The sequence below is a fragment of the Pipra filicauda genome, unplaced genomic scaffold (assembly GCF_003945595.2).
Source record: "Pipra filicauda isolate LSUMZ 115617 unplaced genomic scaffold, ASM394559v2 scaffold147_size4022426_pilon, whole genome shotgun sequence".
Classification (NCBI taxonomy): domain Eukaryota; kingdom Metazoa; phylum Chordata; class Aves; order Passeriformes; family Pipridae; genus Pipra; species Pipra filicauda.
Genome location: NW_024103962.1, coordinates 3,150,001 through 3,170,047, shown reverse-complemented (window position 1 = coordinate 3,170,047; position 20,047 = coordinate 3,150,001). Strand labels below are relative to the sequence as shown.

At 36.0% G+C, this 20,047-nt stretch overlaps 1 protein-coding gene across 3 annotated transcripts in view; it reads right to left on the bottom strand.

Annotated features, from left to right (window-relative positions):
• Window positions 1–20,047, bottom strand: part of USH2A (usherin) — a 378,126-nt gene that overhangs the window by 150,429 nt on the left and 207,650 nt on the right. For all 3 annotated transcript variants that reach the window (XR_005562590.1, XM_039378797.1, XM_039378798.1), the window contains exon 38: window positions 7,516–7,695. Coding sequence is in view for 2 of the 3 variants with exons in the window: in XM_039378797.1 (XP_039234731.1) it covers window positions 7,516–7,695 (180 nt within the window). In the remaining variant the exon portion in view is untranslated. The remainder of the gene's footprint in view (window positions 1–7,515; window positions 7,696–20,047) is intronic.

Below are 20,047 nucleotides of genomic sequence, written 5' to 3'. Positions count from 1 at the left end.
GTATACTAATATATATCTATTTGTGTGTGTGCATCTGCAGATGTGTGCAGACACAAAAAAATGTTCAGAAAGAAAAGAACAGTTAGGACAAAGCTGTCAAATGTCAAGAATCACTAAGGCCTATAGACTCTTATAGTTGCTTTTGCCATAAAAGAAAGAGTAGCATACAACATTGCAGTATCAGGACACCAGAGGAGAAGTGCTGACTCTAATGACTGATTCTCACTCAACTTCCATTTTCTCTCCCTTTCTGTCTTTATAGAGAAGCTTATTTCTCCTCAGGTATTCAGTCAATTAGCCTAAAGATAACTGCATGGATGTAACAGAATGAGGAACGCTATACTAAGAAAAAGGAAAAAGTAAAACTCAAAACACTACCAGAACAAATAATTAACTATATGAAGGAAAAATATTTTAATTCTGCAAAGGATTTCAAGAATTCAGATATAAAATTTCAGATTTTTAAAATTCAATTTCAGATCTTTTTCGAAACAACAGAGAAAAATCCCAGAGACTAATTTTTAACTGTAAATAGAACCAGCAAAAAAAGCAAAAGGACTTTTATGGCTGTCATGTTTAAGAAAGATCATCTCTGGTTTTGTCCCCAGCTAAAGATGGGAAAAAAACAGTGATTTGATTCTGTCTACATTTCAGCCTCAGCAAGATCTTAAAAGAATCTTCATTTTCCCCCACTTAAGCTTTTTTTTTACCTAATATGGAAAGGTGACAAAAATGTAACAGGGTGACAGAACTTTGCTGGAGGTATGCAGAGTTCCTTGCAAGCAGAGGAACTTCAAAGCTTCCTCAATGGTGCAAAGTGGCTCAAACCTTGTCACTTTACTCAAGTGCTTTATGATGACCAGGCTAACTTCCATAATCTGGATGCTTCAAGTGCAGAAAACACAGAATGACATGCCAAAAAAACCCCAACCAACAAACAAACAGCTCACAGACATTTGCCTTCGCTGACAGTTAATGAAAATGCCATTTTATTCTGCAAACTGTAGCGGTAGGAGTTGTCAAAAATAAAAGATATTAAAAAGTGAGCTTTTTAGAAAAGCAGTGCAAATCATAGTCGTAAAGTAACATAAAAATTGATCCAATTCCTAGTACTTACATATATCTGGAAAATGGTTCTAAAGAGAAAATTCGTAGTGCAATTTTTCAAATGTCTTCTGTAGATTTTCAGCAGGAATTTCAATGTCATTTTATTGTAGAATTCCTTCCACAGAAGAACCTAACTTGCCACACAAATGATGTTGATTTTAATTACAGTACTGGAAAGTCTAGTTCAGATTTACACAGAATAAAAAACCAAAACAAAAAAAACCCCCAAGCATGGACATGCTTGAGATTATATAAAAATTGCATACTTCATCTAAATTGTGTCCTTTTTTATGTAAAATTGAAATTGGTCTAAAACAGTTTAATGTGATTGTAGGTAGTAATTTTAAATAATGATCTACTGCTAAGTTTCACAATGACCCATTTTCCCCACTTTTATATATTCCTCTGTTTTTCAGAAGAATAACTAAGCTGTAGTTTTGCAGCAGGAAATCTCCTCTACCACAGATTTCTTCCAAGAGATCTTAACTATAACCTGGATCTCATGCTTAGGCTAAGGTTTTGCAAAGACCTATAGTGAGACCTCTACAATGAGGTTAATTCCCTGCTTATAGATGATGAATTAGCTATTTCAAGCTGTTGTGCAGTTTTCCCTTTCTCATCTGGCTCTCCCTAAGCAAGCAAAAACATCCATGTTCTTCTAGGCAACTAAAATTGCTGTTTTGATCTTTGTGTCTCAACTGTTTCACACAGCTCCAGAAGACAGAAAGCAACCTAAAAGATTATAAATACAGCATGGAAACAGCATAGCTGTTTACTCCCATAGTCTGGGAATATAGCATATATACTCCCATAGTATGGGAGATCTGCCCAGCCCCAAAAGCACAGGGTGTGGGGGCAAAGGGAAAGAGGTAATCAGAAGGGAAGGACATAGTTAGAGTGTCATTGCCTGCTGGAAAATCTTCGCAATTTCATGAGTAGGGACTAACATTAAGCCTCAATTTAAAGCAACCTTGAGGTGGTCCTTTATGATGTGTGGGGTTAGGCTGAGCCCCAGCTGGCTACAATTTAGGGAAGTGAGCAGTAAAGAGGGCAGCTCTGTGCCTCCCATTGCTAGAGTCTGAAGACACAACTGTTCAGGAATGAGACTTACTTCTCTCATCTCTTGCCATCCAGAACACCCACCCAAAACCAAGAATAGACACAGTATGAACTCACTGAAAGATGTGCTGAACAGCCTGGGAGAGGGGAATAAAAGAAGAAAGTAGCACTAATGAAAATGACAATCAGTTCAATACTGCAGAGGTTAGAGAAGAATTATTGTTTCATTAGAACAACTCCCAATTTTCCACACAAGCACTTTTGCAATCCTACCCTTATATCCCCATGAAATCATCTTTCTGGGCAAAAAGAACTGGAATGGACAATACACAGCTTGCCACTGACACTATTTAATTAGCTAGGTCATCGATGAGAGATGTAGGAGAGCTCTTTTCTCCTCCCTGCTCTATCCTGCTCTCTCCTTAAACTGCCTCTAGAAAAGAAATGGTCACAACTTTTCATTTAAGAACTTTGTTTAAAACATTTCCTGCTCTTCATCAAAATCAGAGATTATATTATTCTGAAGTTGGATAGATATCATACAGATGTTTGAGAATTTGGAATATTTTTAAATGTGATTTTTTTTCACAATGAGCTTTTTTAAAAAACTGCTTTTAATTTTTCTTTTCAAATTCACATGAAGTGATATAAGAGAATATAAGAGAAGAAAAATGAAAAAGAAACAGAAGACATAGAACAAAAAGAATCCTGTTGGAAAAGAATCCTGGAGGAAAGAAGGAAAGGCAAAGAAGAGAAAAAGAAGAGACAGAGAAGAGAGAGGAGAGAGACAGAGAGAGAGAAAGAAAAGAGAGAAAGAAGAGAGAGAAAAGAGAGAGAGAAAAAGAAGGAAAAGACAATAACAATTGATGTATCTAAAGGGCTGAAATTTGATGTAAAGGAAATTATTTCAAAAAAACTTTTATGATTTGACTCTCAATGCAATACTAAGAAAAATGGAAAAACAAATCTATCTCACAGGGAAAAATCTAGTATATTCAGGTTTGATCTTTTTTCCTAAGTAATTCTGACCTAACATCAGCTTACTGTCTTTACTGAATTCCTCTAAGGAGGCCTGTTGGCTTTAGTGATCCACTAGCATGAACAAATTCTTTCAGGTGCAAATATAAGTTGTATGATGAGATTCCTACTCGTTTGCATGATTAGATCAGGGATCCTATGATGACGTTCAACATCCAGTCTCAGAGGTGTTGCTATCTAAATTAACAGTGGCTGAAATCCCCTGGTTGCAGGACACCATCTCCTGTAGATATTGAACAAATATCAGCAACTATAGGTACGTAGGCTCAATTTTGGCTGCTGAGAACAAGCCCAAGCTTATAGGAGAGGCATGCAGTATTCCATATGCAAACAAGCGGCCAGAAAAGGGGAGGTGCTTAAGAGTCCAAAGCAAAATCTAACATCTTTCACTGCTAAATATTCCTATGTTGTGCAAATTACAGACAGAGTACATAAGAGCTTAAAGAAGCACTTCACTGCTTAGGTAATTTTTTTTCGGAGTATCTTCCCTTTTATGTTTTACATAGGAAATATAAACCAATTCTTTGAGGTTCTGCTCTGTAGATGAGTCAGCACCAAGTTAATGAGTCAGCACCAAGAACCCACACAGAGACAACTCTGCAATGCAATACAGAATTAGCATCCATGACAATCTTCATATCTCTTATTACGATTTGGGAATCCAGTCCTCTTCTGTTCTTTATAGGTGATGATTGAACCTCAACTTCCTGCTTCCCATCTGAGCAGCAGCCGGTCTTTCTCTGCTATCTCTCTTCGCCCCTATTTCAACATAATCTTTCTCCTTTCTGCACAGAGGACCTCTCATTCCCCTCCATACTAGGGCTTTGATGGTCAGAGGAAGGGAACAAATGGATTTAACTGGAGTATTATCAGCAGTGATTGCAAATTTATTTTCTGCTAGCTTACCATCCCTTATTACAAAGCAATCCTAAAATAATGGGATCTTATATCTGCCACGTTATCAGAAATAGCACTCATTGAGAAGAAAAATGTATAGCCAAGAATGCCATGCAGAAGATTTTCTCCCAGAATTTTGCAATTTTACATCCTCTGCATCACTTCAATTCATTTACCTAATTAAATTAATTCTAAAGAAATTTGTTTTCCAGATTTTTTACTGCTTGGCAACTTCAAATTAATGTGAAGCACTGACTACTATACTATTTTTTTACAACTTCCACCAAAGCAGTTTAGGATAAGATAAATGGAGCAAATTTATTCCTTTTCAAAAAAACGTAAAACTCAAAAAAATTTACTTCTACCTCTGCGGTATGAAATTTGTCACTAATCATTTTAAACTATGCCCTTTTATGCTTCTTCCATCTCTTTTAGCTTTCCATGCAGTTCTTTGATGTAACAAAGACAGTTTCAGACAAGATTTCAGTTCATCTGGAAAAAAAAGCTTTAAGTCTTGAGGCAAAAAGCAGTGTATTTAAAATTTATATACTCCATAATGCCTTTGTTCTGAACTTGAACATCCTGAAAAACTTCTCTGCTTTCTTTTGCCTTCCGACTCTGAAGATCATTTGTTCTCATGGTTTCAGCTTCTTATTATGCAACAGTGACTTTAACTGGTAGTTCCAGCATTTAAGTACATGCACAGTCATGGCTGACCCTTTCTGATCAATTGCCAATCCATACAGGTTTGACTGATAAAAGAGCCAATTAGATTTAAGCAAATTAAGGGACATCACCAATGTCAACCACTTATTAAACTGAATGCTGAATTCCATGCATACCAAACACTAATGCACCAAGTCCCATTAAGAGTTGAAATCCTAACCCCATTAGTAACTCCAGTCCACTACAGGGTAAGGGTCAAAAGAAAGTTTCATATTTATGGATTAACATTTGGATTCAGTTTTTATTTTTTTAATCTTTCCAAGAACTCTTGAACCTGCATTGCAATTTTAGTCAAGAGCTTAGATAAAATAAATTCCTTATTTCTAATAGGTTTTTTTCAAGCATTGACTTAAAGCATGGCAAATAAGATTGATAAGAAATTAAGATACATTCAGTCAGGTAACACTAAGGATTTGGCATGCTTTACATTAAGACATATATGCAATATGTCTTAAATTTAAAAAAAAAAGAAACAAAAGAAATGCATGTTGGAAAAAAAAATTGTATCACAATTGTAAAACAGTGATCAGCAGTAACTTCAAAAAGGAATAATCCTTTGTCTTCTATCACTCTTCCTTTTATACAATCTTCCATCAAGCTCCATGAAGTACTCCCCACAATGCAAATTTCTGAAACAGCATTTTTTTTCTTATCCTTGAAAAGAGAATGCTGCATGTTCACACTCACTAAAAGGCTATGATTTTGTACCTAATGAGACCTCTCTTACTTTTCGATCAAACAAAATTTCTAAGTGAAATCTTGGCCGTTGAAGTAAAAAATAAAATTTCTTCTTATTTTAGTGGTACCTAGATTTTATTTAATGATTTACAAACTGTGAAGGCAGTGAATACAGTCCACTGTAAAATTACCATTATACTCATAATTTACCATACAATGGAATTGTATAGCACAGAAAGAGTCATTGTAATAAATATCATAGCAAAGCAAACATACCTTGTCCTAGATATACACATGCGTGTCTGTATGTGTGTGCACATATAGCAAGAATACAGTGTGTGTGACAGAGTACTTCTCTCATATGCCCTGCTTCATTTATTATTCATTTCACTACAGATCACAGTCCACTGGACAATAGTATGGAAGATTTCTTTAATAACTCTCACTGCTAATTTAATTCTACTTAAACACACATATCCTAGTGAATGCCACATGCTTTTCAGCATGATTTTATGTGTAAATCAGGATAATATGTTTTCAGATCATTAACTAAAAGGAAGCATGAACTAAAACCTATTTAACCAATGAGGTATTGCTTTTAAACTACCACAAGGTCATAAAAAAGATAATTTCAAAGCTATAAGTTTTCTAATTGTAATCAACAACAATCTAATGATGAAAGAAAGTCTATCTTAATGGCTGTCATAAACCTGTGCACATCCTTGCTTATCTTTAAAGATCCTTTACTTTGTCATTTGGTAAAATTTTCACTACCAAATTTTGCTACGCAAAATTAAAATGTGGCACCGGAATTAGAAATAACATTGTCTTACTCCTCAGTCTTAAATGAGCAGTGAAACTCAGATGCAGTTTTATTATTCTATAACAAAGAATGTTTGTTAATATTAGGTGCAACTTGACAATAAAATTGGAAAAGTATAAAATGCTCTGGAAATTGACCTTTTCCTTATTTCTAGGTAACCTGTCATACAAACTCTGTATTGTATTTACTCACTTTCCTGAAGTCTTTCTGCTGGTTTGGACCCAAACCTAATCCATCTGTTTGCAAGCAAATCGTTTCAAGTTTAACTGTATTTTTGAGCTGTAAGGTTTATGGGATTTCTCTTTTCTTTGTTTCTGTTTTTCTTTTACTTTAAAATGGTGTGTATGTCACTCTACACTATTCTTACTCAACAGCAACACCTATACATGTCTCAAGATCAAGACTGGCTGATTCTAATTCTCACATTAGAATTCAAAACTGTCTTAAATTAATTGTTTCCATTGGCATTTATTCAACAAAAGCTAATTCTTGAGGATGGTCATGAAAAGGATATGCAAAAGGGACACACGTACACCAGGTATAAATGTAAGCTTTCTTGACAAAAAAAAAACCAACCACCAACCAAAACAAAACCACAGAACAAAACACTCACAGTGTTTAGGGCGTATTTGCTCAATTCTCTTATTTCAAATTGTTATGAAGATAACATCCAGAGTGGTTTAGAGCCTCATTCACTGTAAATCAGCACATTGTAATTGACTTTCTCACAACTAAATTATTTTGTGGATTCGGGCTCAATATATCGCCAATGGTTTATATTACTATTATTAAACAAATTCTCTAAGTCTATCCAGTAAGTGCTCCTTGTCAGCACTTTCAACTTCTTTTCTAAAACAGGTTACAAAATGCAGGTGAGTCTCTTGATATTCTTGGACTAGATTAGCTGTCCATGACAGAATACACCACCATTCACAGAAAAAAAATGAAGTACATAACACACCTCTCACCTTCATAATATGTTAACTATACAACTGTTTTCATTCTCTAGTTCTTAAACAGTGTGACAAATTAGAAGCCAAAAAGAACAATTTTGTTAGTAAGAACTACTAATGCAAACATATTCTTCTGAAATTCCAGTCTTCAGTTGAGACAATAAATAACATTTTGTTCAACAGAGTGTTTGTGTAATTGTTACATGCACAGAAAAAGCACTTTTTCATACTTACCTCCTGGAGGCATGACAATTGTTATAGCATCACTTATCAAGCTGCCCTGGCTGTTGGATGCATTCACTTGTACTGTGTAGTTAGAAAATGGAATCAGGCCTTTAATGGGTACCCATACATTGAATTTCTTGCTGCTGCAGAACATCCGAGTATCATTTACCATAGAATAATTAGCATTATCTGTTATGAAAAAACAAGAAAGGGGGGGAAAAACAAATGTTAGTCCTTGCATCTGCTACAATTCACTGTCTTTATGAACTGTCTTATTTCTACTCAAAAGAAGAGTTGCTATTTATACCAATAACACACACACACACATACACACACAAAATTTTGGCTATTAGGGAGAAAAAATATTATTCATTATTTCTCCTGCTTTTGGCAACAGTTTATGGTACTTGTAAATCCTGGAAAATAAACAAACCAACACATGAAGCAACCATGCAGTTGCAAAGCTGACTGCTACATACTGCAAACAGAAGCCAGCTTTCAGAAACTACTTATGTTCTAGAAAAGTTGGATGATAACTGCAAATCCCAAATATTAGTGTTAATTCTTATGCCTATGATACACTGGTAAAAATTTTTGAATTCACTAGAAAAATGCTTACCTTAGTAGTTTGTAAGCTAACTCCATTATATACATAAGAAATAGTCATCGGCAGTAGCACATGCTTTCCAGCATGGCCCGCAGTCCGCTCAAAGATAAAGGATTTGAAGTATTCAGTTTATCAGTTGAAATCATCAGAGGACACCACAGCAACCTACATGTCCTTTGCAAACCTTTTAAGATGTCAAACTTAAGATAAGCCAATATTCTGCCCTACAAAAATAAAGAAGCCCTTTCCAAAATACCTAGTAAGACTAGAAAATAAAAAAAAAATTGTATATAAAGTAACAGTTTTTTCAAATTAATGAAGAATTCACTCATATATCTGAGAGCAAAGCTGAGCTCATTTAAAGATTATCCTATATTTCGAACATATAAAGCACTATATAAATGATTAATATTATTACTACTATTCATCATTCCATGGAGAGCTCTCACAGTGAAGTCAATGGAAATTCTCTATTACGAACAACAGCAGAATCACACAAGTCTAAGATCACAGGTATGAGAATGAGATTAAACAGTATATAACTGTTAAAAATATTGTATGTTAAGTAAGGCATTGTCACAGGTAGCTGATTGAATATTCACATCTGAGTCCTCTACAAAACCTAGATAAGATGGAATTAGAAAAACCCTGGAAAATCAATATTTTAATTAATTTTTTAAGGGAAACTCTTTGGATTTACACATTTTTATTCAACTTTTAAATGAACAGTTAAAACTGAAATGTTTTCAAATCTGAAACTGCTTTTCAAATATCCCATATTTCTATGATGTGCTCTAACACGTGTGTATGCAGTACATCTCAGTCATGCTTACATGACAGTTTACCACGGATGAGTGATCTGGATTTTCCTCTAATTTTGGATTCCCATAAACAATCTCTGATTCACTTATGGTACAAGTCCAAGCAATTCCATTATTCTGGTGTTCATAGAGTGGCACAAAGGGTGTTTTCAGGTATTCTGCTGGTAACATATGACAAACTTATTTTCTGAGGTTTTGTGGAGGGGGGGCAGTTTTGTAAAACTCTTTATAACCCTGCCCTGTAGCCTAGTTCCTTATTGCTCAAATTCCACCTGGATTACACCATGCCATCGCACCAGACCACCTGGACAGACTACAGTAGTGTGAAGGTAGAATGGTTTCATGAAGCCTGATGGATTTATTTTGGATTTCACTGAAGTTTACATAAGCCCAAGACCCCGTTTTATATACAGCAATGAAGGCAAAACTTCTTATCATGCAAGAAGAACCATGTTTTACACATTCTACATACAGAATCCTGCAGAAGCGAAGTTATTTTGTCTGACATTACTCTTATGTACCAGGCTACTCAACCAGCACTAGAAAAATGCATCTACATTACTTGAATTCAGCTCTTAAATTGCATATCAAACCCTCCTTCTGCACCTTTGTGAAACTGTCCCTGCGTGTGATTTGGGAGTAGATACAATCCAACAAGGCACATTTTTCCTATCATCTATCACAGTTTTTCCAGTATCTGCAACTGAATATTTGTGACGATCACACAACAACATGTGACTGTGATATGCACCTATTATTTTATTAACAATAAAGTCATTAGAAATGACCAACTGTATATATGACATATACATTCTTAGGGTTCTAGTGACATGAAACACTTAAGGATTCAGTTGGCCGTGGGAAAAAAAATGCATTTTTTAAACATTTCTCCTCCAATGTGTAGGAGAGTTTAAAAATTAGTGTTGACAGACTGGCACATAGGATAGATTCAAACTTTAAGCATAAAAGTGGGTTGCCTAGTAGCAATTTTTATGCCAAATCCATGAGAAAATTAAACTTTTTCTATCCACAGTACAGTTCTAACGTTAATATTTTTATTTTCATCCACCTAAACCTGGAAGGAAAACATGTGTTTCCTCTGCTGATATTTTTATTCCATTATTAATCTTTCTTCCAATGGCTAACTACACTATATTTTAAAAATAGAGTTTTGAGTAACAGAATATGAATTAAAAGGATAACACTCTATTCCAAGTTGCCTGGATAACAACATTAATATACAGTAATTATACAATTAGTTGTAACATTAAATTCTAGTTATAGCAGAGTGATTACTCGGCAATTATAAGAAGTATATAATTACTCAATAATTAGGAGAAGTATGTAATTACATAACCATTTTATTCAGCTCAAAAATGAACTTGCAAATTTACAATGAGATAGACAACACAGCAGCTCAAAATTTTTCATTGCTTCTAATAAAAAGCCAAGGAGTACTTGCAAGTTTCCTAACCTGAATTTTATACAGACAAAAGGTGTTTTTATCCCCCTTCCCAGCCAACCAACTTACTGCTGCTGGCAAGTAAAATGTTAGAAGAACATTTTTAAAATGCAGGTCTTGCTGGGGCTGACTTGCAATATGCAGCTTTGCCACTTCTCACTGCTTAAACTTAGCTTTCAGTGGGCTGGAAAATGCAGACACACAGGTTCACAGAAAGTGATACAGTGATAACCCTGTCATATCATTCCATGCCATTCCTGCCCAGCCTGCCTCAGTGTGGACCCAATTTGTGAGTATAAGTGGATGAGGCCTCTCTTTTTCCATTTTTCATGTGTGTTTTCCTCTCCATCCTGCTCACAGGTCCTACTGTAACCTACCAGCAAGTCTGCTGCAGATCTAAACAGCAGGTGACTCAGATACCAGTAAAGTTGTAAAAGACATTGTTTTACTTCACACAAGTGGTTTCTACCAGAATACCTCCTTGTTCCTGCACTCTGCCTTGTAATTCCTGCCATGAACATACACCAGCACTCCAACAAGCAAGGTCTCTTCATAACACATGAACAATCTAAAGAGGCAGAAAACAAACTCCTAGATCTGGTTCACCATTTCCTTCAACACTTAAGACATTGCAAACAACTGTACCAAAAGCTGAATTTGAATGGGAGGAGGCTCAGAGCCACCATCTCCTATAAGCGATTAAAAAAGATTAAACCCTTTGCAGACGTGAAGGGCTTCCCCAAGCTCCTCAATCTTTCCATATTTTTGCATAGTGATGGAAAATACTACCCTTCCTGCTCAGCTCTCCATATCTCCCCCAAAGTATCTGAGGGCCTTTTTTCCCTAAGCCTGCTATTTGAGAAAAACCTCAGAAAAACTGTTCCCAGTTTATTCGTAGTTTATACCAGATCAAAGTATCTCAGTTTTTCAAGAAAAGATCCAAATGAAGAAATTAGGGCTAAAGAATATCCACATACATACTTAAAAATTATGTATACTTGAAACAAAGTCAAGAAATAAAAAATGCTTATATTAAAAAGACACATAAATACATATTCCATTCAAAGTCACTGTTTAAAAGTCCTAAGCTTCAAACAGCATTCTAGCTGGTGGGTAGTTGTGTTTGAAGGTTCACTATGTTTTTGGGTAGACACTTTGCAGGGGGCTCCCAAGCAGATGTGCATTCCTGTTACTAAGCTCCCCTGTAAATAGGTGAATTAAGCTCCTGTGGGTCAGTGGTGCGTAAATTACTGCTGTCCTGGGTCTGTCATCCTATGGGGTTCACTAGATTGAAATAACATAAATGGGTATCCTTTTCCATTCTTGTTATAATCATTGTCACAAGAATTTTAATGCCTCATATATTCCATAATTTTTTTCTGTGTGCTGTACTGCTCTGACCTTTTCAATATTCTGTAATTTGACTGGCTGGCGATTTCAAGTTCTCTCCTTTTTACAGCCTTATTAACTTGTGGGGAAGAGGTGAAATGGACAGCCAATCAGAATACATAATATTAAAAAGGTCACAGTAGTACAGTATAGTATCAGCAGACACAGAATACTGTATATTAGTCATTAGCATTCTGATATCTTATTCATGTAACAAAGGTTGTAAGGAGTGCAGGAAATGATACAACATGAAACAATTCTCATGACAATGGAAATAAAAGAAATAATACAAACTAAATCCATTCATCTAACATACCCATCATTATACAGAAAATATTGCTCAAAAAACAGCTTCCTTCTATTTTTCTGTTTGATTCTTATGAGACTTTAAGAACCAAGACACCTTTATAAAAGAGGTTTCTATCCTATTTGCAGCGTCCTAGAAATTGGCCATCTTATCCCCAGATTTGCCTGAACTTAAGTGGTATCACAGGACCACAGCCTGTGAAGTACAAAGAAATTTCCACCTAAAAGGTACTTAAGCCTTTAACACTTCAGTGTTATTATCACAAATGTTTAATGAGCTATTCTTTTCTTCCAATATCATTATTTCAAGACAACATGAAAATTCAACCACAAAAATACACTACATATTGTGTAATACTACATGATGAAAAGTATTTTTCGAGTGACTAGGGCTTTGTGTCATGTGCTGAAATATTATTACCAGTCCATACTGTTTCCATCTTAGACCACAGAAAAAGTTAATGTCAGAATAGCAGAATAAAAATGAAACAAGAACTCACTTTTTCATCCCTTTTCCCCATAACTTACCCTCATTGTTCAGCAGTTTCTGACTCTGTGGTATTTTCTGTCTCTTTGGTACCACATCTTTTGGAGGTAAGTTCTATGAATATGCACACTTCCTGGTCTCTAAGCCCATTCTTTTGTCCATTAGTTTTGCCTATTCTTCAGCCTCGTTTACTTCCACACAAGCTACAACTTTCCTCCCAGCTAAGATTTTTCTTCTCCCTCCTTCCTTTTCCACAGTTTCTAGTGCAGTATTCAGAATCACTTCACATTAGTTTGATTATCCCAATAGAAAACCACCTAAAAATATTTCCTTGACATTACTGGCGATTCTCTTTTCCTAAGGACTGTCATAATGAACTGTTCTCAAATTTTAATCTCAATTGTTATCGAGATAAAGGACTTTCTGTGCTTCGATGTCAGATGTCATACCCCTCTTTTCAGCAAACTCTTGGCAGTTTTTTTGTGATTTGCGATGAGGGGGTTTTTTAATGTTTTGGGGTTTTGTTTTGGAGGGTTTTCTGGTGGGGATTTTTTTTTTTTGGTTGGTTGGTTTTGTTTTTTCCTTCTTTTTTCAGATGGGTACACTCCTGATTTTGTGTCTCAATCTCTTGAAGCCCCATTTGTTCCTCTGCTCTTGAGCTGACAGATGTATTGTTCCTATGGATATATTATGGTCACAGTCCATCAAACTGAGTCCAAAACTTAAAGACTCTCTTAACACATGAAATCTTAATTCTCATGGGTTAGGAGGAGTTGTTGGATGAGGCAAAATGGGTAATTTAAAAGCACTGAGACAAACTGGAAAAAAACTATGAATCCAAAATATTAATTTTCCTGTAAATAACAAAGAATTGACATTATCTGCATTGAAAAAAACTTCTCTTTTTCCTTTCTCACTGGCAATTAAAGAAGCCTATAGTTTTAAAACTGCAAAATAGAAATTACTTAAAGAACAGGACAAAAGTCCCTGTTGGCACATACAGAAGAAATCTGAAAACTCGATGACTCAGATGTAGTATCTGACTGTAGTACCCAAGTCATTGCTTTGACAGCTCGGTTTCCCTCAGACAGGCAAAAGCATCTTCTGTGACTTCTCAAAGGCTGAAATTTGGTACAGCTACCTTAGACTGTCTTAAGCCGTACAGAATGTGTATGCTGTCTGTCACTCTGACACTGGAAAGCTGCTTTTCTGCCTTACAAAAGACAAGAAGGTCCTGGTGGACAAGTTGAACGTGAGCCAGCAATGAGTCCTTGCGACAAAGGAGGTCAACAGCCTTGTGGGCTGTATTAGAAGCATTGGCAGCAGGTCAAATAATGGGATCCCTCCTCTCTATTCATCCTGGTGAGAGACATCTGGAGTGCTCATCCTGTTCTGGGATCCCCATTACAAGACAGATATGGACTTACTGGAGTGGAGTTCATGAAAAGATGATTAAGGGCTTAAAGCATCTGCCACATAAAGAAAGTTTAAGGGAACTGAGATGGTTTAGCCTCAAGAAGAGATGGCCTGGAGGGTAGAATATCTTATCAATGTGTATAAATATCTGCTGTGAGGGCACAAAGAAGCCAAATAATTCTCAGCAGTATATAGCAGCAGAGCAAAAGACAATGGATACATACAGAAAATACAAGAAATTCTGTTTAAACCTAAGAAAAAGACTTTACTTTGAGGTTAGTCAAACACTGGAACAAGGTGCCCAGAGAGGTTGTGGAGTCTCCATCCTTGGTGATACTCAAAACACAACTGGACACTGTCCTGGGCAACGTGCTCCAGCTAACCCTGCTTAGAGAAGAGAGGCTGAACTAGAGGTGCTTTCTGACCTCAGCTGTTCCATGATTCTGTGAAAATTTGCCGAACACTTCAAGAACCCTAAGGCAAAGCAGGAGTAATCATTATGATGAAAGCATGTTCCTGTCAGTAGAAATAAGTGATTATTAGTGTTACAAACACTAAGTAATGTGCATTTATATGCTCATTAATTCTATGGACTGAAATATGAATAAAGCCCACAGTTTGATATGAAAGCTCATACAAGAAAGTTAGCAGAGCCCCCAAGGATGGTTAATGACTGCATCTGAGATTAGGCTTTGTCATGATGGCAGGCAGAGAAGAATGTTTGGTGTGTGGTCTCATCTACCCTTTGGAGCTTTCAGTTCAGTGTCATAAGGCTTTCAACTAAAAAAACTCTGTAATTGTTGATGAAAATGCCAAGAAGAAACCTGTTTTATCTGAATTGTTTTAGGTTTTCTCATCACTTTTTCATAAACATGGAAACATCTAATGAGTCTTGCAGTTGAGTACAGATTTTGAGTTCCAGTTAAAACAGTATATTCAGTATAGTGTTAAATCTCTGCTGTAAAAATAGTCATCTCTATTGTAACTCAATTTTTCTGCAACGGCACCAAGGGGCGTCAATCCTGCACCCCCCACACCACACACTGTATCAAGTGTCTTAGGGACACATGGTAAGAACTTAGTCCACGATCTAAATCCAACTCTGGAAAGCATTCTCTGAGTAGAACCAACTTATCTGGATTTCACAAAAGCTTCCAGTGTCCAAGTGCTCTTATTCCAATATTAACAGGAGAAGGTGTCCCAGCACACTTTAGTACCCCAAGTGACAAAACTTCACATTGTCTATAAATGACCAGAAGGTATAAAATGGCAAAAGATTTTGCTACACTTGCAATGTTAAGCTGATAATAGAGCATATAGCTACTGATTTCATCCATTTTGTTTGAGGGGTTTTATAGACAAATGATGAGACTTTATAAAGTATATTTAATGAGGGATTTTATACACCAAAAAAAATTGAGAAACAGTTAGCTTTAAAATCTTTAAGCTTGTTTCTCCATGGATAGAACATTCTTTCTCTAACTGCAGCAGTACATAAATGGAGATTATCACAGTATCTGGTTTCTGAATCTATGCCCATAATTCATGGATGCCAATAGGAATTTTCCATTCTCCAGGGACACTATCAGAAGGAGACTAGCTAAACACACAGAGCAGAACCTGGAGTCTCAAATCCATAATCAAATATCTAGATTGATTGTGTCACTTGCACTTGTATTGATTTCAATTGGAGCAGCTGACCCAAGGGAATAATAAAAATGTGGAATAAAACTGATTTATGAGAACAAAATAAATCCTTTTGTGAGTGGTAATGAATTGGTACTATTTAACCCTTTCAATCACAAAAGGAGAACACTATTTATTTTTTCAGAATGCTGAGTTAGCCAAAAGAAGTCATATAAAAAAAGTCAATACTGTCAAATGCCATTACACTTAGTTGTAATACTTTGGAAGGAATGAAGCTCTAAACTTGATCTAGGATTTTTGTTTGACATAAGACATTCTTTTGGCTTTTACAGTCAGCTTTCACGGGGTGTCATAAATGATGCACTTGCAGATTGAAAGAACCACAGAATCACTCAGGCGAGTGTTTGTTGTGCTCACTTATAAAGCACTTCCCTCTAGACCATTCAGGGTAAAATCTTGTAGATTAACATAAACAGCCACATCAATTGCACACAATCATCCCTACAAAAGGATGGCCTATCACAGTATCTTGATATCTCTGGTACATTACGCAGTCCCCTTTGTAAAGTGCAAAGAAAAACTACATCAAAAGCTTGTCCAATCCCAGTTTTCATCATGCTTTCCCTACCTGAGAAACCAGACGAGTTTTACATTAGTCTCTAAAATGAAGTGTATTTGTTTCAAACCAACACATACAAGTATTCAAACACAACTTCTTTACCTGTGGAAGCTCTAGTCAGATTATACATATATCTTGTTTCGGCCATGTCATCGACACCAGTCATTTTGCATCTAATGCGATAAATTGTTGGTTTTGCATTTAGCACTTACCATAGATGGTAAGTACTAGCCTTAGAGTAGCCTCAGTGTAGCCTCCTTAGCCTTCATGTGGATTAAAAACTCTGGAAGACATTCATTAACTAAAAGACTGTCTTCATAGGAGAACTGATTGGCAAATTCCCTTTTACTCAATACTGTTTACCAGACCCATCTCCAGAAGGTTGCTATTATTCCCTAGACTATTACAAGGGAGTAGGGACAGTCTCGGAGGCTATACTGCTATTGGCAGTCAGTAGGAATTTCAATCCTTTAAGAACTGATGATACCTTTCTCACAGAAATGGGATTCAGCCCTATGTGTCTGCTTTATCATACAAAACCAAATAAATTACACAGTACAAGATAGAAACAAACCAGTGTACACATGACAAAAATAAAACTATATTAATAGAATTATGCAGAAGATCAATTAAAACACCATCTGTGGTTTGATGCTTGAGTCTTCACCAAAGAAATGGTCAGATGTAGAAATTAGAGAGTGACTGCTTTCACTTTGCTTTCCCCTGAGACACCTGTACCAAGGCAAAGAAAAACAAAGTGTATCTGGTGCTGAAGGGAATTATGCTAGAACATGGTGTATTGTGAGGCTATTCAAAATCTAATGAAGCATGACTAACGTTTACCCAATAATCAACCTAAAGTGCAAGTGAGGCTATGAGTTTTCTAGCCATGCAAATCAAAATTGAAATACCACACTACTCTGTGACAAAACACCCCTAAGTCCTACTCTGTTTTTATTAAATATGGTTATTTGAAAATGGATCATGCATCCCCTTTTCTTTCTCCTCTCAATTATCTTCAGGACTAGCGAGTTTTATTACTGAGGCCTGTAGCTAAAACTGAGATAGCCAACATGAGGGAGGAAGTGGATGAAATACAAAACATCTCCCTAATGGCTAGCTTGAAAAAGCAGCTAAGGGTTCCCACAAAAGCATCCCACGTTCAGAATGGGGAGGTTATTTCTCTGGTGCAGCAGGTGGCGATGATGAATATGCCAATGCTGCTGCTCATGGTGGGGATGACTTTTGCTATGCTGTCCCTCTGCCACTGTATGCTTTCCACTGGGAACTGCTTGAACTCACTGTTGGTTGTTCCCATTTATGATGCTATTTGGGCTGCGTGGAGTATGTTAACATGGTGTAAATGTTTTACACTGGTTAGTCACTAAACATCTGTGTACATATATTAATGGATAACACTTATCAAGCATTTAAATTATTATTCTAGACTTTGTTGTCCACTAGGTTTTGGGAGGTAAGGATCTGCTAGGGAAAGGCAATTCTCACAGCATCATAGCTGTTCCCGTGAAGTTCTTCTGCAATCACACTACTGCGTTTGCAGGGGTAAGGTCATGAGAAAAATTATCCAAGAATAAGAGCATGAGACCTATAACAGAAAATACTTCCTGTGAGGCTCTGGAAAACAATGCCTCAGCAGCTTCAGGGTCCTTAATATTAGTCACATTAAGGCATTAAGGAGCCTTAGACACCATGTAACATCACAGCAGTACAAATGTAATGGATTAAATATTTCTTTATATATTAAGATTTAATTGGTAAATTACCAATATCATTAATATTGCCACAATTTCTCAGATTCACAATTTTTTTGAAAATTTTACCCTTCTTTTTAAGTCAAGTATCTCTACACTCCTCAGGCCAGCTTCTTGAAGAAAGGATGATTTTTCTTGATAGTAATGCCAAATTTAGTGTGCCATCATATTAAAAAAAATAATCAAGGATTACTACTAAGGAATTCACATTGCAGAATGTATAGGGTAACTGCACAATCCTAAAATACTGGAATAAGGCTGCAATTACTTTTCCTGCTCTTATTAAATAATGATCTGTCCCTGGCTCAGGAACACATGATATTATAAATATTTTTTGTAAGTGATTAAATGCAGAAAACATGCAGACCTGATACCTACCTACTATGGAAAAATTTTTCAGATTTCTTTAGTAACAGCTTCTTGAATATTCAGCTACATGGGAGAAAAGACTTAATAACTAACCAACAATAAAAAAAAAATCAAGTTTTTGAAGAAATAGCCTGTCTTGAAAACACGTCATATGCTTTGATTAAATATATGGGATTACTATACTGCCATCTTTGTAAAATAATTTTTCTTGTAAATATTAAAGTGCATGAAACTTGTCTCTTTTGTCAGTTATTGCAAAGTCATTTGCAGCAACTGCAAATGCAAATGTATACTATTTTATAGTTTGAGGTAATTATGCAAAAAATGTCTAAAAGAAATTCAGTATGAAAATTGTCCTAACAAGTCTCTCAGAAATGTTTTAATCATTTCTGAAATCATGTTTAATTCTCAGAAATTGTTGTGGTTTTATTAAATTTTCAGATCTAAATGCAAAGTGCTTACCACCTCCTCCATCTTTGAAATAACATCCCACAGAGTTTTTATTCCCCATTCTCAAGCCTTCAACACAAGGCAGGCTAGGAACTTTAAGGGGCTTCAACACAAGGCAGGCTAGGAACTTTAAGGGGCTTCAGCATTCCTCTTCCCACTTCTGGCATCTGCAGGTGCTGTGTCTTCCTATAGCAGCCATTGCTTTTATACAGTAGGTTGATTCTTAACACTCCCTTTCTGAATTCTGATTGGAAAGAGTACTGAAGCACTGTGCCCAATCAAGATTATAAGAAGAACCTTCTAGTAGAAGACAAATGAATATATGGTGTAAGTTTTCTTCTATTGATTCATACAGAGTATATTTTAAACTAAAAAGATTAGATGAACAACGTTCTAGTGCACATATGCAAAAGTCAACTATTTTCTGCTATATTCAGCCGTTAGAATTCTCCACTTTGTCAAGAGAATGAGGAGGCTGCAAGGAAGCTTTCTGGTACAGTATCTCCGAATATGCAGAGTAACCAGATTATTCACTTTCTCTTTACAAAAATACCAGATGAACTACATTGCTGAAAAGCAAGAACCTTGGATGATATGTCAACAACAAAAGTTTAAAAAAGTATTAAAAAAAACTCCAAGAAATTAAAAATAAAAACCCAAACTGAAAATACCGCACATTGATTTCTACATTCATGAGCAACAGAGTTCCAAGTATAAACCTGCAACTTTGTGTTGTGAAACTCCCTAAGGACACATAGTTAATTAAAGATTCTCTTTATGTCAAACTTGCATTCAAATGCATCACAACATCTCGGGGACTACAGGTTTGGATTAATTTTGTGCTAATGCAGTCATCTGACACAGGTAGGAAGATAAGAATTTCCTCCAACTCTCTCCTCTGGAAAAGAGTTAATACCTGATCCTTCCTGTTCTAGAACCTAATTTCAGACACCCAGATGCAATTAAAAATGACCCTGTATTTAATCTAAACCAACCTGAGGATAAATAGGGCTGAATGAGGAAACTACTTGAGGAAAACAAGCCTGATTCTGTCACCTTTCTTTCCCCCTCAAGTCCTCCGAGAATTAGGAGAGTGTCAGATAATAGCAAGAACTTTAATTCCTCTTAAAGAGGGAAAAGCTGTTGGTGATCTTGTAATATTAGTATTTTATGCCTTGGACTAACCAATTGCAAAC